The 25,992-nt window shown below is 37.4% G+C and overlaps 1 protein-coding gene across 3 annotated transcripts in view; it reads left to right on the top strand.

Moving 5' to 3' along the window:
• Nucleotides 1–25,992, top strand: part of PREX2 (phosphatidylinositol-3,4,5-trisphosphate dependent Rac exchange factor 2) — a 284,540-nt gene that overhangs the window by 142,439 nt on the left and 116,109 nt on the right. For all 3 annotated transcript variants that reach the window (XM_087420479.1, XM_004436261.3, XM_087420480.1), the window contains 6 exons: nt 1,219–1,367; nt 5,661–5,746; nt 10,102–10,238; nt 12,628–12,745; nt 14,756–14,940; nt 17,044–17,205. In XM_087420479.1, coding sequence (XP_087276605.1) covers nt 1,219–1,367; nt 5,661–5,746; nt 10,102–10,238; nt 12,628–12,745; nt 14,756–14,940; nt 17,044–17,205 — 837 coding nt within the window. The remainder of the gene's footprint in view (nt 1–1,218; nt 1,368–5,660; nt 5,747–10,101; nt 10,239–12,627; nt 12,746–14,755; nt 14,941–17,043; nt 17,206–25,992) is intronic.

The raw sequence follows: 25,992 nt of genomic DNA, 5'->3' as shown, positions 1-25,992 counted from the left end.
CAAAGGAATGTCCTGATCATTCATTCACTTATTGAGAAATACTTATTTAGTACCTATTATATGCTGGGCAGTGTTTTAGGCTCTGGGAATATAGCAATGAACAAAATAGACAAAATTTCCTGGCCTCGTGGAACCTGCTTTCCAGTGTTATATCCCAAGTATATCAGATCTGAAGTATTCTCACCTTGCTGCCTGGCTTGTGGAATGCTTAATCCTCAGGCAAACTTCTCAGTATTTGAATCTTCAATAAAGAATGTGAGAATGAATGAAACATGGCTTTTAACTTTGAATCTATTTAAAGTTAGTAGTAAATTGTCACCCATCCTTCTATCTGCTAAGGCCCAAGGTCTCTGTCTTTTACCAAAAACACAAACTCATGCAAGACAAAGCTTTATGTCAGCACGTTAATTTCAAACATAATAACTCTGGTGAACTCGTACTGTTAGTGGGCCTGGCCAACAAAGGACTATTTTTAGTAATTTTCTGTGTGAAGGAAATGTTTCTCCCAGACATTTTCAGTGGGTGTTTTTAGAGCACAGCTTCATCTGACTATGCCACTGATAAAATGCCCTCCCCCAGATTTTCATCATTTAGCTTGTAACCAAAAGAGCATTTAGTTTATAGGCAGTAGGGTTGGTTAGGAAGAGCAGCCTGGTTGGCCTGGAGAGATAATGTCTTCCTTGTTGTCTTTTCAGCATCTTGCAATCTGTGCTTGTTGGAGCTCTCTTGCTTGGACTCCAGGTCATTCCTTTCTCCTGCCTTGGAGACATACTTATGCTATGGCAGGCTAACGAAGCATATTTGGTTGTCATCAATGTCTATACATAGAGGTTGAAACTCTCTGCATTAATTCAATATAGATGAAAAACACAGTCAAAAAAATTAATCTGGGTTTTGACTGTAGTTAAAAGGATGAAATAGAAAAAGAATTATAAAATACAACAGAAAAAGGGTCACAGGGGTAGTACAATGTTAAGTCATGGAGGGAGGGGGGATAATTTCAGTAAAGATGTGTGATCAAATTTAAAACTAGGTCAGAGAGGATGATAATTAGATTATCTCGCCCACAGTTCTGTTTGTGAAGTTGTATAAGGACATTGCAGATGTGTTAAAATGTTGAAATCTGTACATTCTAGATCTTTTCAGATTCTAGTTTTATGAAAAAATAGATTCCATATTAAAATATAATTTGAATTTTTTTTGCTATTTCTCTCTTAGATGGCTGGCATGGAAGTTGGGAAAAAGATTTTTGCTATTAATGGTGACCTAGTTTTTATGAGACCTTTCAATGAAGTGGATTGCTTCCTGAAATCATGCTTAAATAGCAGAAAACCTCTAAGAGTTCTCGTGAGCACAAAGCCAAGGGAGTAAGTTGTATGATTTACGTGGGATTTTTAAAAGATTATACATAGGCGAATAAAATAGAAAAGTTAACTAAGTAAGTGTCTAGAATTAAGTATCTCATTGCTTGGAACATTTAAACCTCACCAGCATCACTAATACTGGCCTTCAGATGATGGGAAAAACTACATTGCTCATGATGATAAAGTACTTACTTCAAATCAAGTAGTTTCAGCAGAAATAATACTTTCCTTTTGCTGCCCAAATTTTCCTGGCCTGAGTTGGGTTGACTTTGACTATGAGTGAAGAAATCTGGTAGAACACTTGATAATAAAGAACTATATTCCTCCATGTTTAGCTCTATTTCAGGGGCTATGAGTTGATTAGACACCATTTATAATTAAATGCTCATGGGAGATGGACTCAAGACTGGTGAAAACCTCTTCCATGCTTGTATGTACTTAGCAGTATTTCCATTCTTTTAAAAAAATAGGTCTATCTATCTACCTATTATTAGAAAAATACTCAGATTTATCATAGGAAATTTCATTTCATATTATCCATAAATAGCCATTTTTTTTTTGAAATTTGGTGTTAGTTGATTTTTCTAAGTATTGATACATATACACAATGATATATTTATAAAATGGGATCATGCTTAATAACAAGATATTGTGGATACAGTTGGAAGACATTGGCTTTTCTTCTGCAAGTCGTTCGTGGTCTAGTGTTCCCTTATCAGGTTTCCATGATTTGTTTAACCAATTAATTAATCAAGAAAATGCATATAAAGTGCTTAGCATAACGTCTCAATATAGTATGATTATATCAAAATTATTGTTTAAAATTTAATTATATTATTTATCAATAGTGATAAGCAACTTTATTAATTTTAAGATAAATGAAGGTTGCCACTTCAAAAACAAAAGGATTTAACTACTTAGGAAAATATTCCAAGTATATATAGTATAGTATTCTTCTCTACCCTAAAATGTGTATTCAGCAATACCTGGGTGCACTATTTGTCTTAGGAGTTGAAGTGCAGTGTGATGGGCTAGATTCTGCAGTGTTGTCATGAAAGTAGGCGCTTTAGCTTCTACCAACAGCTTACCAAGGGGTCTGAAGGAATGAGTGTGACTCATTACAGTTACTAATTTAGGAAGACTTTGGGCTAGAGGGCAGCAAATGACCATAACAATGTCTTCTCTCTAAACCTAATTATAATCCATTACTCCCCCTTTATCCAACCCTATCTAGGAGAGTGCTAACCTAGTTGCCTACCTCTGGACACTTTGAGGACATTTAAAAGGGAATAGGACAGACTAGGAAGAAATAAGAGAGTAGTATTCCAAAGCAGTCATTAGTAAACATAAAGGCCTTCCGCACGGCCTCTCGCCCCCTGATTGAACCCTGCCAATACTGGTTCACTGATCATAGATATTTCAGCAGATAGAGGACTCTGAAGTCATCAACTTCAAAACTCAATAGATAGGGGCAAATCTTCAGTCCTAGAATTAGTTGCTTGATGAGTAGGGTTGGAACCTGGATCTTCTGACTCCTCCCTCAGTGTTTTTTGTACAGTATCTGGAACTTGATATTTCTGGTCCAGGTTCAAGCCTCTCTTCCACCACTTGCTTGCCAGTTGTGTTGCTTCAGTATCCTTATCCATAAAAAAAATGAGTGCCTATGTCACGGAGCTGCTAAAAGCATGAAATAAATCTAGGTTTATAAAGAACGTAGTGACGTGTTCAGCACATAGTCTGTGCTCCAGTGATGGTATCTATGATGCTTATCTGTTCTCTCATTTCATTTTTTTCATTGCTTCTTTATCACATCAAGAGCATGTTTTACATTTTATTTCAAAACTGTTTTGAGGATGGAGTACTCATCTTTTTCCTTTTTATTTTTAATTTGTTTGAAATCTATAACCTTTCCTTATTTGCTTATTCTAATGTATGATTCCTATAAATCACTTTCTTATATTTTCTTACAATAGCTACTTATAATTTATTTAGTACCCTGTTTAGGGGGAAAAAGGCAAAAATATGAGAGGTAAATACAACAGAATTTTTGTTTTGAATCTAGCTATATTTTACACTTGATACCATCAAGGAATTTTTCAAAAGGCTTTGTAGCAGATAATTTAGTGCACTTATTTTCTATAGGAAATAGAGCATTCTTCTTGTATAAATTTGATTCTTCCTTTAATAGATGGTACAGTGGTCCCAGCAGGCAAACCTGTTTTCCAAAAATCACTTTTTGAAGAGAGTCACAATATTATGACCAAAATGCATCTCGTGGGGTTTTGTACAAGTTGTGAGAAAAATATAATAATCTTCTTGAAGATGAGAGTAGGGTCAATCTTCCATAGAAATATTAGAAGGATAGAAGACCTTGCTCAGAAAGAGTTGAGAGGCCACTGTGAATTCCTCACAATCTGAAAGCAACAATAATTCACCGTGGTCTGAAGGCTGTAAGTTATTTCAGCAAAAGTGAACTCTCATTCATAATATATAGAAGCATGAGCTCCCTCTATTTTTTGTTTCATGCTCATAAAATGTATTTATTCCCTTTTCCCTTCCAGTGTATCTTTGACAGACACTAGTAACAAAGTGCTATTTAAAGGAAGCAGATACAACCTTATACACCAAAAAGTGTTTAATTAAGGATAGAGGATAGATTAGTTCTGTGACCTCTGTCCCGCCAATATGCAGATCACTTCATAATATATAATCTAATTTATAGTAATGATTTCAGGTTTCCCTAGAACAGCCAATTTGCATTTCTATCACAGAATGCCGGAGTGCTCGCCTAGGTTATATTTTAGATTTCAGTGCCAGCCTCTGCCTTCTGGCCTAAATGCAATACATAGCTTCTCAAGTGTTCTAGGCACAGTTTTGCTCGAGCTGCTTCAACAGCTATTTCATAAACTTTGAATAAATGCTGCTGTACCTAACTTCAGACTCTGTCTAACGTGCCCTTGAAGTGCTGCCAACATTTATTTCATCATGAATTCATTATCTTTTGGAAACACTTTTGTTTCTTGGGTATCAAGGGCTATCCATCAGAATTTATTGCATTGTATTCATTTGTCTTTGCTCTCCACTGCAATTTATTATACTCATTTTTATTGTTATGATGTTCCATCTTGTATCGTGTTCTCTGCCGTTCATTGTTGCTATCTGATTTCTGGCTTCCTTCTGTGGAGGAGCTCATTTGTTAGTGCCAAATTGGACTTCCCTCACTGTTTTGCCATGACAGTTTACTCAAGTTCTCCATCGATTCATCTTTTCCATGTGGACTCATTGAAAATATTTCTTTTCTTATTCAAGTTTACCTTTTGATGTATTATTCTCTTAGAATTTCACTGAATAAATACTAAAATTAAGCATATTCTTAAATTATTTTGATGTAGCGTTTGAAAGATCTGTTCTTTATAACTAGCTTTTTGTTGTTGTTCTGTGCTGAAGTTCCCAACAGGTAGAAATGGGTTAACTCTGTGTTTTTCAATATTAATTTTAATGAAGAGATTTCACCATGTACTGATGTCTCCTTTGTAACAACCGTACAGTAAGGAGAGAAGCTTCCATTTTATTAAGTACCTCCATAGTTCATAGCACGATGCAGAGCAGTTTACCAAAGGTCTCTTTTTTTAATCTCCACTAACACCCTGCTAAGTAAGTTTTAATGTCATCATCTTTCTGGGGAATCTCAGGCTTAGAGAAGCTAAGGAGTTCATCTAAGTTATCCACCTATGAAGTGACTAAATGAGGACTCACAGCTGGGTTTGTCTGACCCCAGAGCCTGTTCCTTATTCAGGATACACTACACAATGATTGTGTTCAACTGAGGGACTCTGCATTGCGTGCCTGCTGTGCGCCTTTGTGAGGACGTGCACTGTTTGTCTCCTGCAAAGGTGTCTAGCCCAGCGTGTTTCACACAGTAGTAGACCTTCCATATGTATTTATTAAAAGAATGAATAAAGGTGTGGGCAACTATTGTTTAAACCAATTGTGGCATTTTTTTATGTGTGTTTGAGGAAGATTAGCCCTGAGCTAACATCTGTTGCCAACCCTCCACTTTTTGCTGAGGAAGATTGGCCCTGGGCTAACATCTGTGCCCATCTTCCCCTACTTTATACGTGGGACACCGCCACAGCATGGCTTGATAAGCAGTGCATAGGTCCATGCCCAGGATCTGAACCTGTGAACCCCGGGCTGCCGAAGCAAAGCACACGAACTTAACCACAACGCCACTGGGCCAGCCCCCCCACTGCGGCATTTTAAAATCATCTTACCTTATTTTCTGATCGATTTTAGGACAGTGAAAATCCCAGATTCAGCTGAGGGACTTGGATTCCAGATCCGAGGGTACGGCCCATCGGTTGTGCATGCAGTGGGAAGAGGTGAGAAATTCATCCTGCCTGGTAAACAGCTTGCCAGCACATCTGCTTAGTCCTTGCTGAACAAGAATGTGTTTAAAATGTACATGATCATGTTGTTGTGAATTTTCTCAATCGTGTTTTTACTGTATTAGCTCAATGGTAGTCCATTCCTAAAACAATATTTTAAAAAGTCTTAAAAATTGTAAGGCATATCTATCATTGTTAACAATTTATAGGAGAACGATGCCTCCCAATCTCACTTTTCTGCATGCTTTAGTTTAGCCAAAGGATATAATGAATTTAAGGTTGTCTATTTTTATTTTTCTCTGATGGCAAATAATTATATTTTTGTCAGTAATTCAAAGATGTGAGTTTTCAGGTTTAAGAATAATCTGTGGGGCCGGCCCCGTGGCTTAGCGGTTAAGTGCGCGCGCTCCACTGCTGGCGGCCCGGGTTCGGATCCCTGGCGTGCACCGATGTACCGCTTCTCCGGCCATGCTGAGGCCGCGTCCCACGTACAGCAACTAGAAGGATGTGCAGCTATGACCTACAACTATCTACTGGGGCTTTGGGAGGGAAAAAATAAATAAATGAAATCGTTAAAAAAAAAAAAAGAATGATCTGTGTGCTTTAGAACCAGTTGCTGTATGATTACTTCAGGTATTCGTATAAACCATGCATTTTATAAACCATAAAGTGAATTTTAAATTAAGTAATTTTAGTGACTAAAAACTTAGGTTTATATTTTATTCTCTTTTTGTTTGATAGGCAAATCAGCCTTTGATATCTCTTGTTATCCTATGTATTTTTAAATTTTATACTAGTACTAGTAATGACTTAAGGGAATAATGTTAGATCCTTCATTGCTAAACATAGTAAATAACTGGCCACTATAATAAGAAGTGTCTCTGTAAGCATACAAGGCTATGAGTTTATCTTAACAAGGGACACACGTTTCATTACTAAGAAATGTAAAATGTAAAGCATCTTAGTGTGATCACCCAAATGTTAGACTGGAAAATTTCGAGTGGGCATTGCTATCAAAATCAAATGTATCTAAAATATACTAGCCAGGCCTTTATTAGGTTGTAAAATTTCTTTCATTAGTGTATGTATGATAAAAATGAATCTTATTTCAAAAACTTCACTCCAATTTCTAAAACATAGAGATTAATAGACATTTAAAATCTTTCCAATAACTCACTAGTATTATAAAACTGAAGTGGAATACATTTCATACTGAAATGGGATATTTGATACATCAGATATCTTCTTTATTTTCTCTAAACCAAAAAGGAATAAGTCACATTATCAGTCCTATGAAATAACTGAAAACCTGGGGTAGTTGTACCTCTTTCCTGTAACAGTACCATTTAAAGAGCAGGTTCTGTCTTTGGGCTTAGTGGTAGGGTTGGTCTAAGTCTGGTTACAATGCCTTTTGCTGCTAAAGAGAAAAAGGCAGAAATGCTCATGTGTTTTTACTTTTAGATGTATATTAAATGAAAAGATATTATTATGTGCTTTCTTTTTGCACCGTAATTTTGCCGTAAGAAAAAGAAACTTTCTTTCCCATTTTTCTTCTTCGTCCCTTTCCAGTGGCCACACAATGGAGTATATCAATAACTGGAATTTCGCCTTCGAAATCTACAATTCCGATATGCCAATGTCTGACTACAGTCTCCTATTTTCGTCTCTTACCACGTGGCTATTCTCAGATTGTTTTTGCATTCATTTGGAACCTCTAAGTCTTTGGATCTTCCTCTTTTTCTCCTCATAATTGCCTCCTGTCTCCCAGGGTGAATTTCCTTTTTCACCTCACAAACAAATTTAGGCTACCAGATATGAAGCCCTCAGAGTCCACACCCTTTTCTGCACACGTATTGCTGGCTGTATCACCATCACCAACTTTTCTCCCATCCCAAAGGAAAAGGTCGTTTTTTCTTTCTGGAGTTCAAGGTTAATCTCTCTAAAAATGTTCTGGATCCCATCCCTTCAGATACCTCCTCTAGAATATTATGCTGTCAGATATCCAGAATTTTCAACCTTTTCTCTTCATTGGATCATGATAGTATAGGCTATAAACATGTTCAGTTCTTTCCCATTAAAATAAACAAAATCATCTTAAACTAGAACGGTAAACACAAAACCTTTCCTTCTTTCTTGTTTTCCCCTCTAGATCCTTGCTACCCAAAATGTGGTTCACAGACCTATAGCATTGGCATCACCTGGGAGCTGGTTAGAAATGCAGAATTCCAGGCCCCACCCATACATACTGAGTCAAAATCTGCATTTTTAACGAGATCCCCAGGTGATTTGTATGCACGTCAAAGGTTGAGAAGCTCAGCTCTAGAACAATGCTCTAATAACTTTTATTTTTTCATGGCCAGACTTCCTGAAATGCTGGCCTGTATTTTTGCCTGCCTTTCCTCACTTCCTATTTGAATTTTAGCACAATGCTATAGATATTTCCTCTCACCTCCCACCCATGTCTCCAAAGTCTGTCTTTTAAGAGTTATCATGGACTTCACTGGAAAATACAGTGGACATTGATAATCCTTGTCTTATTGGAGCTTTCTGTGGCTTTTGTTTAAACTGACTTCTCCTGTTTGCTTAAAGTGTCATCTCTCGATTTCTGAGATGGCACTTTTCAGATGTTTCTCCTACTCCGTCCTCTGCTAGCTCCCTTCATCTATTGACCTCTTAACTGTGGGTGTCCTCTTCTCTTCTCGGCCTTCTTGCTCTCCATAAGCAATCTTATTGATCCTCTTTGCTGGAGATTTCTAAATCTCTATCTCCAGTCCAGCTCTCTTTCTTGAGTTCTGTAGCCTAGATCTAATTGTTTATTAAACATCTCCACCTAAATGCCCCTTTGGCACCTTAAACTCAGTGTTATCCCCAGTTGAACTTTTCATCTCTTCTCCGAAGCTGCTTCACCTTCTGTTTTCTCTGTTTATTTAAATGGCTCCATCTACTCAGCCGCTGAATCCAAACACACAGGAGTGATCCTGGGTACTCTAGCCTCTCCATAAACTCTGTCATCAAATATCAAACACTTGATCTCATTCTCCCCTTTGTAACTAATGCTACCTTAGTTCCAGCCTGGGAAATTGCAGTAGATGCTTGGTGTGATTTTGACTTTTGACTTAAACTCCAATGATCCATCCTCTGTTTGGGGGGATCATGTCACTGCTTAAGTCACTGCTTGCTCTGCTTAAAATTCTTAAGTGTTTTTCCTCTTCCTTACACAGTAAGGTTCAGACGCTTAGGACTTCACGCAAAGCATACAAGGCCTGCATAACCTGGCTCTGCCCACTCGCCAGTGTCTCTTTCACCTGCTCTTATTCTGAGCTCACACCAACTGCTTGTATGTTCCCAAATGTCCAAGTTATGTCTTGACTCAGTGCCTTGTTTCAGGCTGTTCTTTCTGCTAGGAGTGTCCTTCCCTCTCTCAAGACTCAGTTGAATCCAGAAAAACACTTAATATTTCTGGGAGTGAATTTTAGTGAGAAGAAAACGTATATTGTCTTCTTGAGTATGAATTATATTCTTGAAGATGTTTAATAATTGCTTCATGGGAGAAATTGCTTACAAAGGAAGGCTCTTCTAACATACTTAGTATAAGTTTTACAATCATCTGTATTAATTACATTCATTGTATTTATTAATGGTGCTTGGAAATGTTGATTTGCTGAGAATATCAAATAATGGTTGGAAGGTTCTGAAAATCTTAATTCACTGGTTAGGATATGTCACTTTGGTATTGAAATCTACATCTATGCAAATAAATGATGGACAGTTGATGTTATCTGATTAATTTTATTTTCCACAAATTCTCTGGTTCCTAACTCTTTGTACATGCTCTGAACTCTTATTTTTCTTAGCAAACCCAGTCCATTTGTACTTGTTAATTGACTTGATTTTTTTCCTTAAGAGTTTCCTTTAAATGTTGGCATTTTAAAAAATGAAACTGAATACTACTTTAATATTTAGAGATTTTGTAGACTAAAGAGAGATAAATAAGGCATATGTTTCTGGCTTTCTCATTTTGCCATTATGTATGCATAGTTAGAAAATCAGATTGACTAGACATTTGAGAGGGAAAATAACTGATTAGCATTATAAAGGTCACTTTACAATATCTCTTCAAACCATTTCTTAGGGAGGTGAGAAAATATTCTGTTAATCACAGTTTGAATGGCTACAGTTAAAAAGTAGAAAAATTTTGAGCGGGCATTGCTATCAGAACCAAATTTATCAAGAACATACTAATGAGATCTTTATTGTGTTTTAAAATTGCTTTCCTTATTGTAGATGTGGTAAAAATAACTCTTATTCCTAACATCAGTTTTTGGCAATTTTCTCATTTGTATTTAAAGGAACTGTGGCCGCCGCAGCTGGTCTTCACCCTGGACAGTGCATTATCAAAGTCAACGGAATCAACGTCAGCAAAGAGACGCATGCCAGTGTTATCGCGCATGTCACAGCCTGCAGGAAATACAGGAGACCCATGAAGGTAAACTGCCTGTCAGCTTATCTGGATCTAATTGCAAACTTGCATAGAAAGCCTAGGGGACAACATTGGGTAGTGCCAGAGATGTCTGTGGTTTCCACTTCTAGGTTCACATTTAAGCACAGCATTGTAAATCTGATAATGATTGTTTTATCTGCATAATTAGTTATAATCGATTATGCTTATTTTATTGTTACAGTATGATCACTTGTTTAAAAAGTACTCTGGGGTATTTTCTTTTTCATTGTGATAAGAGTTTTCAATTAGCTGTTTATCAAATTGAAAGCCAAAAGTTTGAACTGTTTCCTTGACCCTTGTGATGGCTTTAAGATATATAATGGTCACTGTGTGTCTACGTCTGTATGTATGAATTATAAATGCTTACCCTGTTTATTATAAGACTTCTGTGAAAAAGAAAAAATTGTGGGCTTTATAGGGTCTGTGACTGATTTTTGGATACATTTATTTAGGTAACTAGATTTAGCTCTTAAAAGAAAATATCAAAATGTACTTGCCATTACTTAAAATTTTAAGCACTATCCTCTGATTCAAATTTCAAGCGCCATACAAAAATAAAATTAGAATCCTAATTCATAAGCAAAACTTATTATCTCATGAGGTACAAGTGAGTATTGGACTGTAATAGAAAATTCTATCAAATTAATCAACTAAATGCAAAATGAACTTTAAAGGAGAGCCTTTGTATTTTTTCTTTCATGCATGGTGGTGTATTCTTTCTGGATTTGAGAATATGACTTTGTGTCCAAACCAGAAAGATAAATCTTTATTTTCTCATAGACCATGAATGACATCCTGCAAAATGCTGAACCTACAGAAAATAGCTGATCAGTTTTGCTTTCTAATGAGTTCAAACCAGCATAACAAATTGGAATTCACACATAGACTCGTGGGTTATTCTGGTTGATAGTTTAATACATATTTGTTGAACTGTATTAATGAATTTTTTAAAAAGACTTCTGAAATTATCAAACTTTTCCCCTTCTATCAGAATTTTAATAAGTAGCCAAATTGATTGGAGTTTCATTACTTTTCATTTTTTTGCCTGCCTTCTTGGAGAGGTGTTGATCAGTGAAATGATTAAGAAAAGCAATAAATGGACAGAAAAATTCACTAAGTGAATAACATGCTCTATCGGGTATCCATAGCCACAAAACACACCATCCCAAACCTTAGTGGTGTAAAATAACCGTGATTGATTATTTCTCTTGATTCTACGGCTTGACTGGATGTTGGTTTCTGCAAGGTCACTGACACGGCTGCATTCTGCTGGGGCCTGACTGGGCGCCTCCATTCCAGTCCTGGTGGCCTCTTGCTCCATGTGGCAGGTCATCCTCCAGAGCCCCTTCATATGGCCTTCCTTTCCAGTCTCTAGCAGGATTTTCCTTTCTATGTGTTGTCTGGATTTCAAGAGGGACTATTACAGGCGATCAAGTCTCTCCTTACATCATGCTTGCTAATGTCTCTTTGGAAAAATAAAGTCACATGACCAAGCCCAGGGTCAGTATGGGAAGGAGCTACACAAAGATGTGGATACTGGGGGATGTGGTTCATTGGAGGCCACAGCAGGTTACCAAGATGTATTTGAATGATCAAATGTTAACTAGCATTTTAATGATGTATAGCAATATAATAATTAAACACAACTGTGAAGTTAATGCAAGAGAAAAATGAATAATACAGATTCTATTACACTTTAGTAGTGCAATTTGATTTATCATCTTATCTAGGAAAAGTATAAATTTTAAAGTAATGCAACCCTGGAAGTATTTACTTGGTAGCCATTTCATCTCTCCTATTTATCTAATTAAGACTGGAACTGCTATTTCAATTAAAATATAAGATGACTTATGACATGGAAGGATTAAAAGACAGTTACACCACTTGGGAACCCAATGAGATGAAAGATATTCTTCCAATTTCTCATTGCTTTGATTCAAAAAAGCATTAAATGTATTAAAATATATGTAACTATTAGGAGAGCATTTAAATGGTTTGTACAATTATAGATGATTGATTCTTCAGAAAGCTGTCCATCTAACATCTATTTAAAAATGTAATATATAATTTATTTTAAGAAATACTTGAGGCGTTTAAATAAGACATTTGGGAAATACATCTTATTTAAGAACATATCCTTTGGAAGATAAAATTTTGAGCTTTAAAAAGTCAATTTGTTAAACAATATAATTGCCATTGACTTTCTATTAGTTTCTGATGTTGATTTTCTTTTTCTTTCAAATTTTATTATTTTTAAACAAACTAGAAGAATAAGTAAGATTATCAACTCTCCTTCTGAAGCAGGTTTATGAAATGGATGTGCATTTTAGGAAGCAGTAATACCTCTGAGGTTTCTTTCCCCCTTCATTTCCAGCAAGATTCCATACAATGGGTTTATAATAGCATTGAGAGTGCTCAAGAAGACCTTCAAAAGTCTAGTTCCAAGCCCCCTGGAGAAGAGGCAGGGGATGCTTTTGACTGCAAAGTAGAAGGTGGGTTCCTTCTTTTTCTCCTCATTTGCTTATAGTATTCTTTTTCCATGTGTCTGTGCCAATCATTGAAAATATTATGTGTTCAAGCCACTTTCTTAAGTCATGATCACCAAATAGATGTCATGTCAAGTACATAAGTAATAATAGCTAGTAGCTAACATGTAATAGCTACTATGCTTTATGAGGCACTTTATTAAGTGTTTTACATGGATTATCTCATAAGGTAATCAGAAAAGAAAATCTCGTAAAGATGTGATTATCATCATCCTCATTTTATGGGAGAAGAAATCGAGGCCTCTGTAGGTTAAGAAACTTGCACAAGCTAGTAAGTGGTAGAATGAGGATTCAAATCCAAGTTATAGTGTGTTTCCTTGTTTTGAGTTTAAGTATTGTGTAGACCTTCCAACTCCCGTGTGGATCACAGGTCAGCAGCAGCATCACTTGGAGCAAGATTGAGCTGCAGAGTCTCAGCCCTACCCCAGATCTACCAAATCAGAATCTCCATCTTAGCAAGATCTGACTTGTATGCACATTAAAATTTGAGAAGCCCTAGTTTAGAGGGTCCATAATTCCTTTGAAAATACTTTGTTGATTCAAGTAACTTTACTGCATTCTAACATTGACAGTAATGAAAGAGGCAAACTAATAATGTGAAGATGAGAGAAAGAGAGAGATCTTCTGGTAAGGACTCATATCATTTCTGTTTTCTCAGTGAAGCAAACCAGCAGATTGCTGTATCCAGTGGCTTCTTTGCCAAGGGTGAAGGGACTGAGGCAATTACATTTATGTTTGCATTTGACAAATACCTTGAATTATTGTTCCCAAACATTTTCACAGAAGTCCTTGAATCCTCTCTTACATTTTCCTGGTATCTTTCCACTCATATTATTGGTGGATGTCTCTGGAGATTTTTATTGTACTATTAGGTTCTTCCAAACCAGCACAGCTGGAGAATTCCCTGTACACACTGATCATTTGGGGGTACTTAGGAAAAGCTGTTTTTCCTCCATTCCTGGAAGGCTGCTTGGCAGGAGCCACTAAGATCATGGACAATATCAGAAATATTTCAGCCACTTTTGAGTGGCAAGGTTGTTATGATAAATCAACTCTTTTGTTTATTTAAATCAGGACAAATCTCAGGACCTTATCCATAGGCTTTTATTCCTCATTTAGAGTTAGTTTTTGCTAATCATCATTGGTGCCACAAAGAAAGGTAGAGTGAGTTGATGAGATGCTCTGGAAATTGGTTTCTAGCTATTCTAGGACTTAATTATTTTAACCATTATTCTGCTTTTGCCTATTTTATTTTTACTGTTCCTGCTATTCTAGGACTTAACTGTTTTAAGGAAACTAATATTCAATTTTTGCTTATTTAATATTTACTGTTAGGTTTCTCAGCAGTTTCCTACTTGAGATTTTAGGTGTTTTTTCACCAGCTGACTGATTGTAGGCCGGAAACCTATAGGAAGACATTCCAGGTGGAACAGTTATTATAGTGAGCAATGACAAATTTTCTCAGTGAGCTATCTCCAGAAGATGCTGTTTGGGAAAATTCAGGCACCCTCTCTGCTGAAAAAATGATTATTGCTTCTCCTTTCTGCTTCTTCAGTATGGCTTTGTGTATTTTTTTCTGCTTTGAGACAATATTCATCCAATGTTTGAGGCAGTTTTAGGAACCCTGACTTTGTCATGTATGCTTTTGATGAAAAAGTATACAATTGTATGTATAATGTTTATACTGGTATAAATAGGTGTACATATGGTCCATCGGTCAAAATGGATGTGCAAAGATAAGACTAGTCATGTTAGAGTGGTGAGATTTGGATCACTCAAGCATTTCTTTAAATGTTCTTATTTTTTAAAATGTTAAGAGTAGATGCTTCATTTAGCACATCAGATTTAGCCATTTGTTCAAGAACTCTTTAAAAGTTATTCAAAGAGACTGAAATTGTTTGAAGAGACTAACAAACCCTTCCTGAATTTGCTGAATTAAAATTGGTCTTATTCCAGAGGTCATTGACAAGTTCAACACCATGGCCATTATCGACGGGAAGAAGGAGCACGTGAGTCTGACAGTGGACAATGTCCACCTGGAGTACGGTGTTGTGTATGAGTACGACAGCACAGCTGGGATCAAGTGCAATGTGGTGGAGAAGATGATCGAGCCCAAAGGTTTCTTCAGCCTCACTGCCAAGGTATGAGTGATCCTGGGAAAACGAGGGATTTTCTTCTAAATAGTGCCACCGAAACCCTCGTCCGCCCCCACTTTAAAAAGTGTAAGTAGCTGTATATGTTTCAGCTGTCAGCTCATTCAACTGCTTTTTCTTTCTTTCCCCATTGCTCAGTGTGTGCAGACTTGCTTTTTATTGATTTCTTTTGGAGCAGTGTTGAGTTAGCTGGGACTCTTGCCCAGGAGAGTGTTAGTTGATTTGGCAAAGGCTTCTCTGTGTTCAGATGGTTTTCATGACAGGGGGTGCTTTTTTTAATGTACATAATCCTCTGATGAGTATTTGAAGTTGTGAAATACATTTTAAGAAATTTCAAATTCTGCAAGTCTCGTGCTTATTTCCTAAAATTTCACGAAGCTTAGAGATCAGTTTATGAATAGATCCTCAGACATTTATATAATTCTTAATTGCGAAGGATATCATCCTTAGTCCTTAGACGAAAGCAAGATTGGGAGGGAGGAAGGGGGTCTTCATCCAAATGGATAAAACTCTTGGTGAGTAAGGGTCGACCCTGTGCTTGCTTTTCATGATCCTTCCACAAGGTAAATCCGTCAGACTCTTGTTGGATCCTCCGTGGGTCTGAGCTTTAGTGTTTCATCTGCTTTTAGATCACCCTGTGAAGATTCAGGTATTACAAGTGAGAAATATGACATATTATGACATATAGGTTCACTGCCTTTATTTCTTCATGTTAGTTCTTGTTTCAAACATGTTGATACAGATTAGTATTTATAGCATGTATTTTTTAAAATTTTAGTGGGAGAAAATAATATAGAAATCCAAACACACTATTTCAAAAGTAATTATTTTATGTTTTTGTTTTCTATTCTGAAAGTTGACTTTTAAAAAATTCCATCATTCTGTTGACATTATACCACTATATGTATCTATTGATATAGAATCTATATTTTCAAAATGCAGCCCCTTTGCAACTATATTATACTAGTAGGGGGTTCCCTGTAAGAGTTTGGGATGAGGTTATTATAATTATATTTTCTCATTTTCTAGCTATTTTAAATTTGAAAAATTACATGGATTATTTTGTGTATGACAACTGTATAAGTTAATACTGCAAATATTTTCATTTTACACATGAAGACAAGAGAGTCAAAGAAATTAAGAAATTTAACCAAGATCACACTGCTGATGATAAAGTGAGCCCTTCATTTATAGCCTAGTGGTTAAACAAAAAACTCACGCTCCATATTCTGAAAGACAGGGAAGTGGAGATGGTGAGGAAGCTCAAATAAACATAGCATCTATACATTCTATCTCACACAGTATCATGAAAATGTCAGGTAAGGCTGTAGTCAACCCTTGTGATCTTTGAACAGTCATAAACGCTACATATGAATGTGAGACGTGAATAGTTCTCAGTTCATTGGAAATTCTCAGTGATCCCTGGTGTGTATACACGCGCACACACACACACACACACACACGCAGATGCTGCCTTACGATTGATTCAAATAGCCAAAAAGATTTACTAATTGAATACATCATATGGATACTTTTATCTGATGCTTTTATCAGATAAAGCTCAGACAATGCAAGTAACATTGATTTTTACTTTAGCAAGAGAACTCATTTATTCATTCCTTCAGCAAACATTTGTTAAGTGCACTCTCTGTACGGCGCTCTCAGTAGCAAGTAAGGATCCTATTCCATTGTTGTTGTTTTTTTTAGTTTTTGTTATTCTACTACCAAGTTGAGAAAAAAAAATGTTCTGAGTAACTCTGATTAAAATACAGGCAATGTGTTCCCACATCAGAGTGTACTGATTCATCCGCAGGGAGCCTTTGAAGTCCGCTCACCTCCCTCAGGCAACCTTTTATAGCCAGCAGAAGACAAAACATGAGATGCCAAACACACAAGTCCATCACTTCACTGCCAGGCTCTCACTGAATGTAGAAATCCCAGGCAGCTAAAAGAAGCACACTGGGGAAAGTCAACCTATGTTTTGGAATTGTGAAAATTTTATTTGGCTAATTTGGAAGGTTTTATTTTCTTGTTCTCCTGTGTGTGTGTGTGTGTGTGTGTGTGTGTGTGTGTGTGTGTGTATCACTACAGATTCTTGAAGCCCTGGCTAAAAGTGATGATCACTTTGTACAAAACTGCACCAGCCTTAACTCTTTAAATGAAGTGATTCCTACTGACCTTCAGAGTAAATTCAGTGCCGTTTGCAGTGAAAAAATTGAGCATATATGTCAGAGAATATCCAGTTATAAAAAGGTAAAAGTTTTATGTATATATTTTGCATGTAATTATTATTTAAATGTGAAATTTAATTCAATTCTTGATATTTTCATTATTTATATATGTACCAGTTTATTGAAATAATAACATTTATATAACATGTTAGAGTTTTTTAAATGCCTTTATATCCATTACCTCATTTGATCTTTGCAAACCTGTAAGCTAAGTCATTATTCCGAATATTTTTTCCGATTATAATACTGAGGGCTAAAGAATTAAATTACTTCTTAGCGAAAGATAAAGTTGGGATTTGAACCAAGGCCACCTAAATTCTGAAGTCAAAGTTTTAAATTACGCTACAGTTCTTCTTCCCCTTTTCTCTCAACAGAGGAAACAGAGCCCTCAATCAGAAAGTACACAGAACGTTTTAAATTGATTGATTGTTCGTTAATTGATTGAACGTTTTAAATTGATTGATTGGTTCATTCATTTGACATACTCACTGATCACCTTTTATGTGCCAAGCACTGTTCTTGGTACCAGGAATATGGCAGCACAGAGAGATCTTTCCTCTCATGGTGCTTACATTTGAGTGGGGGAAACAGCAAAGGAGTAAATAAATCTCTACAAAAGGGGAAAATCAAATGTTGAAAAGAGTTATGAGGAAATCAAAATAGGGAGATAGGGTGGGAAGTGCAGAGTGGTGACTTGAGATGGGGTGTCTAGAGAAGGCCTCTTTGAGAAAGCTTGTATCTCAATGACAAGTACAACTCTTCATTTAAATTGGAGGGGAAGCATCCAGGTAGAAGGAGCAGCTGGTACAGAGGCCACACAGCAAAAAGAAGGCCATGGCGGCAGGGGGAGAGTGGCCAGCCGTGAGGTCGGAGGCTGAGGCAGGGACCACTGTGAGGAGCTGTGGGAGCTTTGTACTTTTGAAACTTTGGGAGGGGTTTGGATTTTCTTCTTACATCAATGAGAAGCAATTGGAAGCTTTTAAACAGGGGGATGACTTCATCTGATTTAGGTTTTTAAAAGATCGTGCTAGTGGATTGCAAGGGGCAAGAATGGATGTATATAGGGACATAGGAAGCTATTGCAGTAGTCCAGGTGAGTGATGGTGAAGCTTGAACTATGGTGCAGGTGGGGAGACAGAGAAAATTAGATGGATTGGGGGATATATATTTTAGTGATAGAATTAATAGAAATTGATCTCCAAAACATATCTTATAGTAGATTTTAATTTTTTTTTCTACTTATATCAATAGGAGACTAGCTAATTAAATTATTTCCCTCAAAATGAGGCTGGTTGCTTAAAATTTGGTACAGCCATACTACAAAATATTATTTATCTCTATTTTTATGAATGCAAGTTAACTATATGTGTTTTATGTTTCTGATATAGTAAGCAAAAGGTAAGCCCATGTATGTCCAGATATGTCCCTGGGAGAATAGGGAAATGCATGAATGAATACCCAAGGGACTTCAACATTGGTTACCTGAGGTCGAGTGGGACAAGGGCAAGAGAGATCGCTGTGTTTTTCTTTAAGCACTTCCTATCATGTTCAGCTTGTTAAGGTGAATGTCTGTTGCTATTGTAATTTTTTATAAATCCATTCACATGAAGAAAAATGATATCCAAAATGACTGCTGAACTGTCACATCTGTTAATCCTCTTCCCACGATTGCTGAGCTCGGTTCACCTGAGTTGGGGGAAGATTCCATGAATACGCCCTGTTGAACTGAAGAAGAGAAGATTCTCTTTTTACCTCTCCTTTCTCTATAAGATGTGACAATACTTTGAAGTAAAATTTAAAAGCTCTTAACAAATGCAAATTTTTGAACACATTTTGAAAAGAGAATCATTCTACTTCAGAGATGGATCTGTATAAAGTATGACACGGGTTCAGACAGACTCAGGTTGTCAAACTTGTCACTGTGTGTGTGTGTCATTTCTCTCTCTCTTTTTTTTAATTTTCTTCCGACTTTCTCCTCTCCATTCATTCAAACAACAGAAGCAGTGGAAGTAGCTTAAAGAAATATACGTGGAAAAAGGTAAATTTTAGAAATAAAAACAAAAAATTAGGATGAGGGTATTTTAGGTAGGGTATTGATTTAGCTGCTTTAAGAAGGACCAAGATAACACAGGCTTCAATGAGATAGAAAGTCTATTTCTCACTCACTTGAAAGACCAACCTGACAGGAGTCCAATGGGGTGAGGCTTGAAGATCTTATAGGGATCTTTCTACATTTTTGCTCTCTCCCCAAGGATATTGCCCTCTTCTGTAAGATCAAAGTTGGCTCACCATCACCATGTCCAAGTTATAGGCCCTCAGAAGGGGAAAGAGGAAGTGGAGAGTAAAGAGCCTTCTTGTGAGGGCATGACCCGGAAGTTGTACACATCACACCTGTTCACATCCCATTAGTGAGAGGGAGGCTGGGAAATGTAGTCTCAAACTGGGAATCCATGTGCCCAACTAAAACTCAGGGAATTTCACTACTAAAAGGAAGGAGGAGAGAAGGAATATTGGAGGAAAATTAGGAGGTAAATTTATAGGTAAAGCTCTATTAGAATAGATGGTATAGACCACCAGGGAAAAGGGGTGATAGATAAGCAGGTCCTAAGAATCTATTTAGTTGCTAAAGTGGAATATTATATCTCGCCTTCAGATTCCTGATGACCTGGATGCAAAGGGAAATACAGTCTATTACACATTTATCAGCATCCTTGTGATATACACATGTTTCTTAAGAGAAGCAGAGCTTTTCTTGGATTTCAAAGAGGCGACACCAGGAAGTGTCAGGGCAGTGCCTGTAAACACATCCCTACAAGAGAAGCAGCAATTTGTTTTACGTGGCAGATATTTAATGGACTCTTTAATGAAAGCCAATGGCTTAGGTCAAAAACTCACTTTCATGAAAGCAAATTTGTTGCAGGATGGGGCAGGAAGATTAGGGAAATATTTAGTAAATGCATACCTTTTATGTAGGCAGTAGGGACTTAAGTCAGTTACTTGAGGGTGTCTGCCCTCCCACACTTAGAATCTACTTGGGAAGAAAGGTCAAAATACATGAAGTAAGTAATAATAATGCTAACTACTTAACCTACTAGGAGATGCCACCATGAATGGTTGAACATGCTGGCACTCCACACTCTGCTCTATATGATGGTGCTCCCTGGAGTTATGCAGCACCCAACAGTTTATAGCAGTCTGCTGCAGGTGTCAGGCATTGCCTGAGATATTTGCAGTTTGCATATGTTGTGTAATCTTACCAATACAGCGATATGAGACACATAATCCATTTCACTGACCAGAAGGGCAATAGCATTTCAGTAAAGGAGAAATCATTGTGGGTTGAATAGTCAGCATATGTTAGCTGCTGTGAGTTGGAAAAATTTGTCAGAGTGAAGAGGAGGAGAGATGGCACTAAAGTCAAGAAAAGTATAAGTGAAAGCAAAGGTGTAGAAATGAGACTGATCTTATTGATGAAGAATTGGTGTACTGCCTGGACTAGAAAGGAGGATTGAGTTGGATGCAATTAAAAAAGAAAACTGGCAAAATCTGATTTTCCCAGTAATGCTTTGGGGTGGCTTAATAATCAGATTTGTTTATAAGAAGTGCAAATTGGTGGTGACTTGGACTTATGCAGAAGCATTGAGGATGGAGAGAAAAGGATCAGTTCAACCTAGGTGTAGGAGGGAAAATATATATACAGCTTTATGATGAATTGTTATCGCAGGTGGAGAAGGTGTTGCTCATTGGTTTCTAGAAACAATATGGTTGTTGATAAACTGAGGAGTGTATGTTGTGGGGGATTTGAAGCATAAGGTACAGGGTTTTCCCCTAAATGTTGGGAATTCTCAAAAACATCATCCTGGCGAGTGAGAAGTGTCTTTCATTTCCTCAGGAGTAACTGGGAGCCTGGGAAGCCTTTTTAAAAGCGGAGTTGGACAGGCTAATGGGTAGTGATTTTAGGTGATAAAAATAATATCCCTGAATTATGGAAAGCTCTTGTATGTACATTATTGTTGTTTGAGCCTTGAAACAGCCATGCTGTTTACTCTTATCCTGCCTTCTTTCTCTGGGAGATTAAGAATTTGCTTAAGGTCACATGGCTGGCGAGTAGCAGACTAGGTATCAGTCCTATGGAATGCTGTCTCCCTTATTTTTGTTTTTAATTTAGAAATAAAGAGAAACTTGTAGTCATCTGGACTTAAGTGCTTTAAAAGCTATCCTTTTCATCCTTTCTTGACCACAAACATTGAGAATAATTGACTATCTTTCTCACTAGTTAAACAAGATTAGCAAGAAAATATTTCAAAAATCTTTTCTATTTGAACACAATTTAGATACCTAAGATGATAGCCTTAAAATGTCATGTTAGGTTAGCTCTATTTGTGTATCAAACGCATGTGAACAGAAACTATAGTGTTTGTGAATATATATTTTTAATTTCTACATATTTACTTTTAAACTATCATTAGCAACATATATTTCTTCCAGATGAAGGCTTCAAACACCCGTCTTTCTGTAAAATAAAATGTATCCATAGAAACTAAAGTCTCAAAGAGGCTGGCTTTCCTTTATTTTGACTCTAAAAGTTTTAGATCTTAAAGATAGAAAGCAGTTAATTTCTACAGTTTCTATAGCCAGGCTACTGTGATCATAATTGATTTCCTGGCCAGTTGTACAGGCCACAGATGTTTTTTGGCTCATGTGTGAGAGAAAGTCAGACCTTACTAGAAACCTGAATGAATCCTAAATAAACACATGTTAATTAATCTCTGTGGAGCCGGATGTGTGGGTGATCCAGATGTAAAACTATGCACTGTTTGGAGGAATAGTCTCACCCTAAATTATCCTTAGAATCCCTTTTGATTCTAGGTTCATTCTTCTGTTTTAGAATAATTCCATAATTGGGCTTATTTTGGGTATTGGAGATACTTCCTCCTTATAAATATTTAATAAGCTTTCAAGAGATAGTTTCTGTTTTCACAAAAATATTACATGTAGGAATCAAAGTCTTACATTGACTATTCCAAGTACCTTTAAATATTAATGCCACATAATCCTAAAACTGATATATGGATTGGGAAAATTGTGGGTAAAATTTCTCCCATGTCTCCTTGCCCTGATACAGAATGTTTATAGCTCTATGCCAGTGGGGTTTTACACTTAATTGAAATGGGAGATTATCTGCCAAATAAAAGCTTACCTTTGTGTTATTTTTGACCTTGAGTCAAGTGACTATAATTGGATTTAAATGTGTTGTCATGGTCAATAATTCATGAATTTACTACCAATGCATTAAAAACCTGAAGTCCCCGTTTCTAAGAATTACTTATTTCTGTCAATATATAAATATTCCTTAATATCATCTATATTAAAAAATAAATATTTCCCTCGACCCCCATACTCCTCTCGACCTTCTGTTCCATTACTTTGATCTCTGTCCTGAAAAGAGCTCCCTATACCTGCTGTCTATACCTGCTGTCTCACTCACTTTTCATTCTCAACACACTCAAGCTGGGCTCCGGTCCCTTCTGTGTAACTGAAATGGCTCTTTTTAAGGCCACCAATGACCCATATTTTGCCAAAGCTCCTTCCCTGACGTCATTGCATTCCTTGTCTTAGTAGCATGTGATGCAGCTTCCACCTTGTGCCTCTCTCTAGCAATTTTCTGTGACACCACCTATGCCTGGTTTTGTCCTTTCTTGGTGGCTCGTTCACAGAATTCTATGCTGGTTCCTCCTTTTTTCTCCAACCTCTTCATGTGGCAAAGTCCCAGAGCTCAGAACTTGGTCCCCTTTTCTCTCTCCACTTTCAATCCCCTGGTAATCTCATTCAGTCTGCTGACCCATTTGGCCTCTCCATCTGGGTCTAATAGATATCTCAGACTTCACATGTCCAAAATAAATTCCTGATCCCACCCCTCCACAGTTTGTCATGTCTGCTGTTTTTGCTATCTTAGAATTAGTCTCATGCTCCCCATTGCTCAGTCTAAAAACTTTGAATGCATTCTTCACTCTCCTTTCTCTCATGCCATTCTCTTGGCTCTACCTTCAAAATATGCAGCCTTTTCTCGCTGCTTCCATTACTGACAGCCTAGGGTGAGCCACTGTCATCTCTCCCATAAATGGTCTTCCTGCTTCCACCCTTGCCCACCTACAGTCTGTCCTGAATGTCTGTGAATCTCCATCACAGTAAAAGCTAAATCCTGCCAATGGCCTCCAAGGTCCTACATGATCTGTGCCCTCCCTCCACCCGTTGTCTCTCTAATCCTGTCTCCTTTTCCCTCCCCCTCACTCTCTGCTCCAGCCACATTGGTCTTCTTGATGTTCATTGAACACACCATCCTTGGGTCTTTTGCATTGGATGTTCCCTCTACCAGGAAAGCTTCTCTCCCAGATAGCCACATTCCCAACTCTCCCTTTCTTCGAGATTTGCTCAAGATTTATGTTTATTGTTTGCCTCTCTTCTCATTAGAATGTAACCTCCCAGAAGGCGGGAATCTTTGTTTCATTCACTATTTCCCAACATGCCTAGAACAGTCCCTGGTCTAGAGAGCCCTCCGTATATAATAGTTGGATGAATGAATGAAGGTGGTAACAAGTCTGGGCTATGATGTCCACAGTAGACCTAAAGCTCTGTCTGTCCCAACTCACTTCCCCCCAAACCTTGTACATTTCTTTATTGCAAAACTGCAATTTTTATTTATGGAAAAGAGCTGTTTCGTCTTTCCTTGTGAGCTTCTCCAAAGCAAATTAATGAGCTCAATGTTCCATTTGATGCTGCTAAAAAAGATGCCAGGTTCATGTTTACAGGGCCATTTAATACTGTACGGCACGATCAGAGTGTGCTCTCATGCCCGTACCACAGTCAATACAAGAACTGTGCCTTCCCTTTTTAGGTTTGCATTACGGAAAGGTCTCACCATTAAATATCAGGGCATGCTGTCTGGGAGCACATTTTTGATCTTCAAAATTTATCTAGCACATTTGCGGGACCTGTGACTGTGGGTTCCTCCCGCCCCCTCCTCCTCTCTTAGGGGCACCCAGGATGAAAGAGAACACTGCTTTCATAAGGCTCTTTCTTCTCCAAGAGAGGCTCTTAGCAAAGAAGGTTCCTCTCTGACACTCTTTTGAAAGAGTTCAGTCACATGGTTACACAGCCCTTCTGGGTGTGTGTGGAGAGGGAACACATTGCGTTCAGAGGCATTTGTATTAAGATACCTGTTGGAAAGCTGTAGGAATCTGGTCCCCTGGAAAGGGCATCGTCTCCTACTCTGCCTGATCACTCAAGGAACACTTCATTACATCACTCTGTTCACCTCCTTCTTAGCACTTACAAAATTTCTAATTATCTGGCTATGGTATTTATTATATATTGTTAAATATATACATATGGTTGTATATATATTTATACATATATGTTACATATAATTGTAATAATATAATTGTCATGTGTAACAATAATGTTATATTGTTTTTAGCTGTGTCCCTTACTAGACCATGAACTTCATGAGGGCAGGGCGGTATCTCTACCATTTAGCACAGGGTCTGGAATAGATGCTTCTCTTCATGTTTTTGAATGAGTGGATAACTGGTTAAAATGAAAGAAGGCAAGAAAAGCGTAACTGCCTATTATGGTGGGTGCTGTGACATAATATAAAATCAATTTCTGTGCCCTTTGTGTGTGCTGTGGGAGGCTTATCTTTTTATCCTGCAGCTACCGTGGACAAGAACTTTTGACTGAAAGGTTGCATCTGGTCTTAACTTCTAGGTCTTTCTCAGATAAGACTCCAGGTCACAGTTTCTTTATTAGTAAAGTGAGAGAGAGAGACCAAGAATTCTCTAAACGCCTTCCTCTCTTTTAGTGTTTAGGATACATTATTATCAAATTTGTTAGCAATTTTGTTAATAGTTTCCTGCATTTCAATCCAGTTCCATTTAGATTCCTACTGTGTGCTAGCACTTTGCTGAGCTATATAGCTTGTGACATGTGATTTGAAAACACAGCTTAATAAACATATAAGGTAGTTCATATTCTAATGGTGAGCTTATGTTTATAAGATGTGATTTTTGATATCACATCTTTAGTCTTGAATTTAACCTAGAAAAGTGCGTAACTAGTGGTAGTCTTAATTCTTATCCTTTTCAATGCCAGAATTGCTACTCTACTACAAATAGATAGGCTCTGCTTATAGTTTTCAAGCAAGAACAGAGCATAGAGATCACTTAATTCCTGCCCCTTATTTTACTAAGAGTGATAAAAGACAGTGACTTGCCCAGCATCACATCAGTTGGTGGGATGACAGAAGTAAAACATGGGTAGCCAGTGGCTCTCAGTCCTTTCCTTTTGAAATTACAATCCTGTTCAACTGTGAGACGCCTGTTGATGGTGCACAAGACAGACATTAGCATTACTCTCGTGGAGTTTACCGTCTGCAAAGGGAGGTAGAGATAAGAAAATTATTCATAATTATAAGGAGGGTTACAGTGTGCTGTAACTTAGCACATAGCCAGGGAAATTGAACCCAATCTAGGGCTCAGGGAAGGCCTCTTGATGATGTCATAGAACTTGAAAATGCACAGGAGTGGCTTAGGCAGTGAGGGAAGAAGAACATTCTAGGCACACTGAACAGCCTCTACAAAGACCTAGAGTGCATAGATGGTGTGTGAGAGGAACTGAATGAAGGCCAGAAGGAGCACAGGGAGCAAGGGGATCAGACTTTGGCCGGCTCCATAGACTGTGGCAAGAGTAGATGGATTTGGATGGCAAGGTCTTAAGTAGTGGAGTGGCTGTCCTTGGAAGTTGTGGAAAT

Source organism: Ceratotherium simum, chromosome 31, assembly GCF_057802395.1.
Source record: "Ceratotherium simum simum isolate JZ-2026a chromosome 31, ASM5780239v1, whole genome shotgun sequence".
NCBI classification, from domain to species: Eukaryota; Metazoa; Chordata; class Mammalia; order Perissodactyla; family Rhinocerotidae; genus Ceratotherium; species Ceratotherium simum.
The sequence above is the reverse complement of the archived record's forward strand: the minus strand, read 5'-3'. Positions and strand labels throughout refer to the sequence as shown.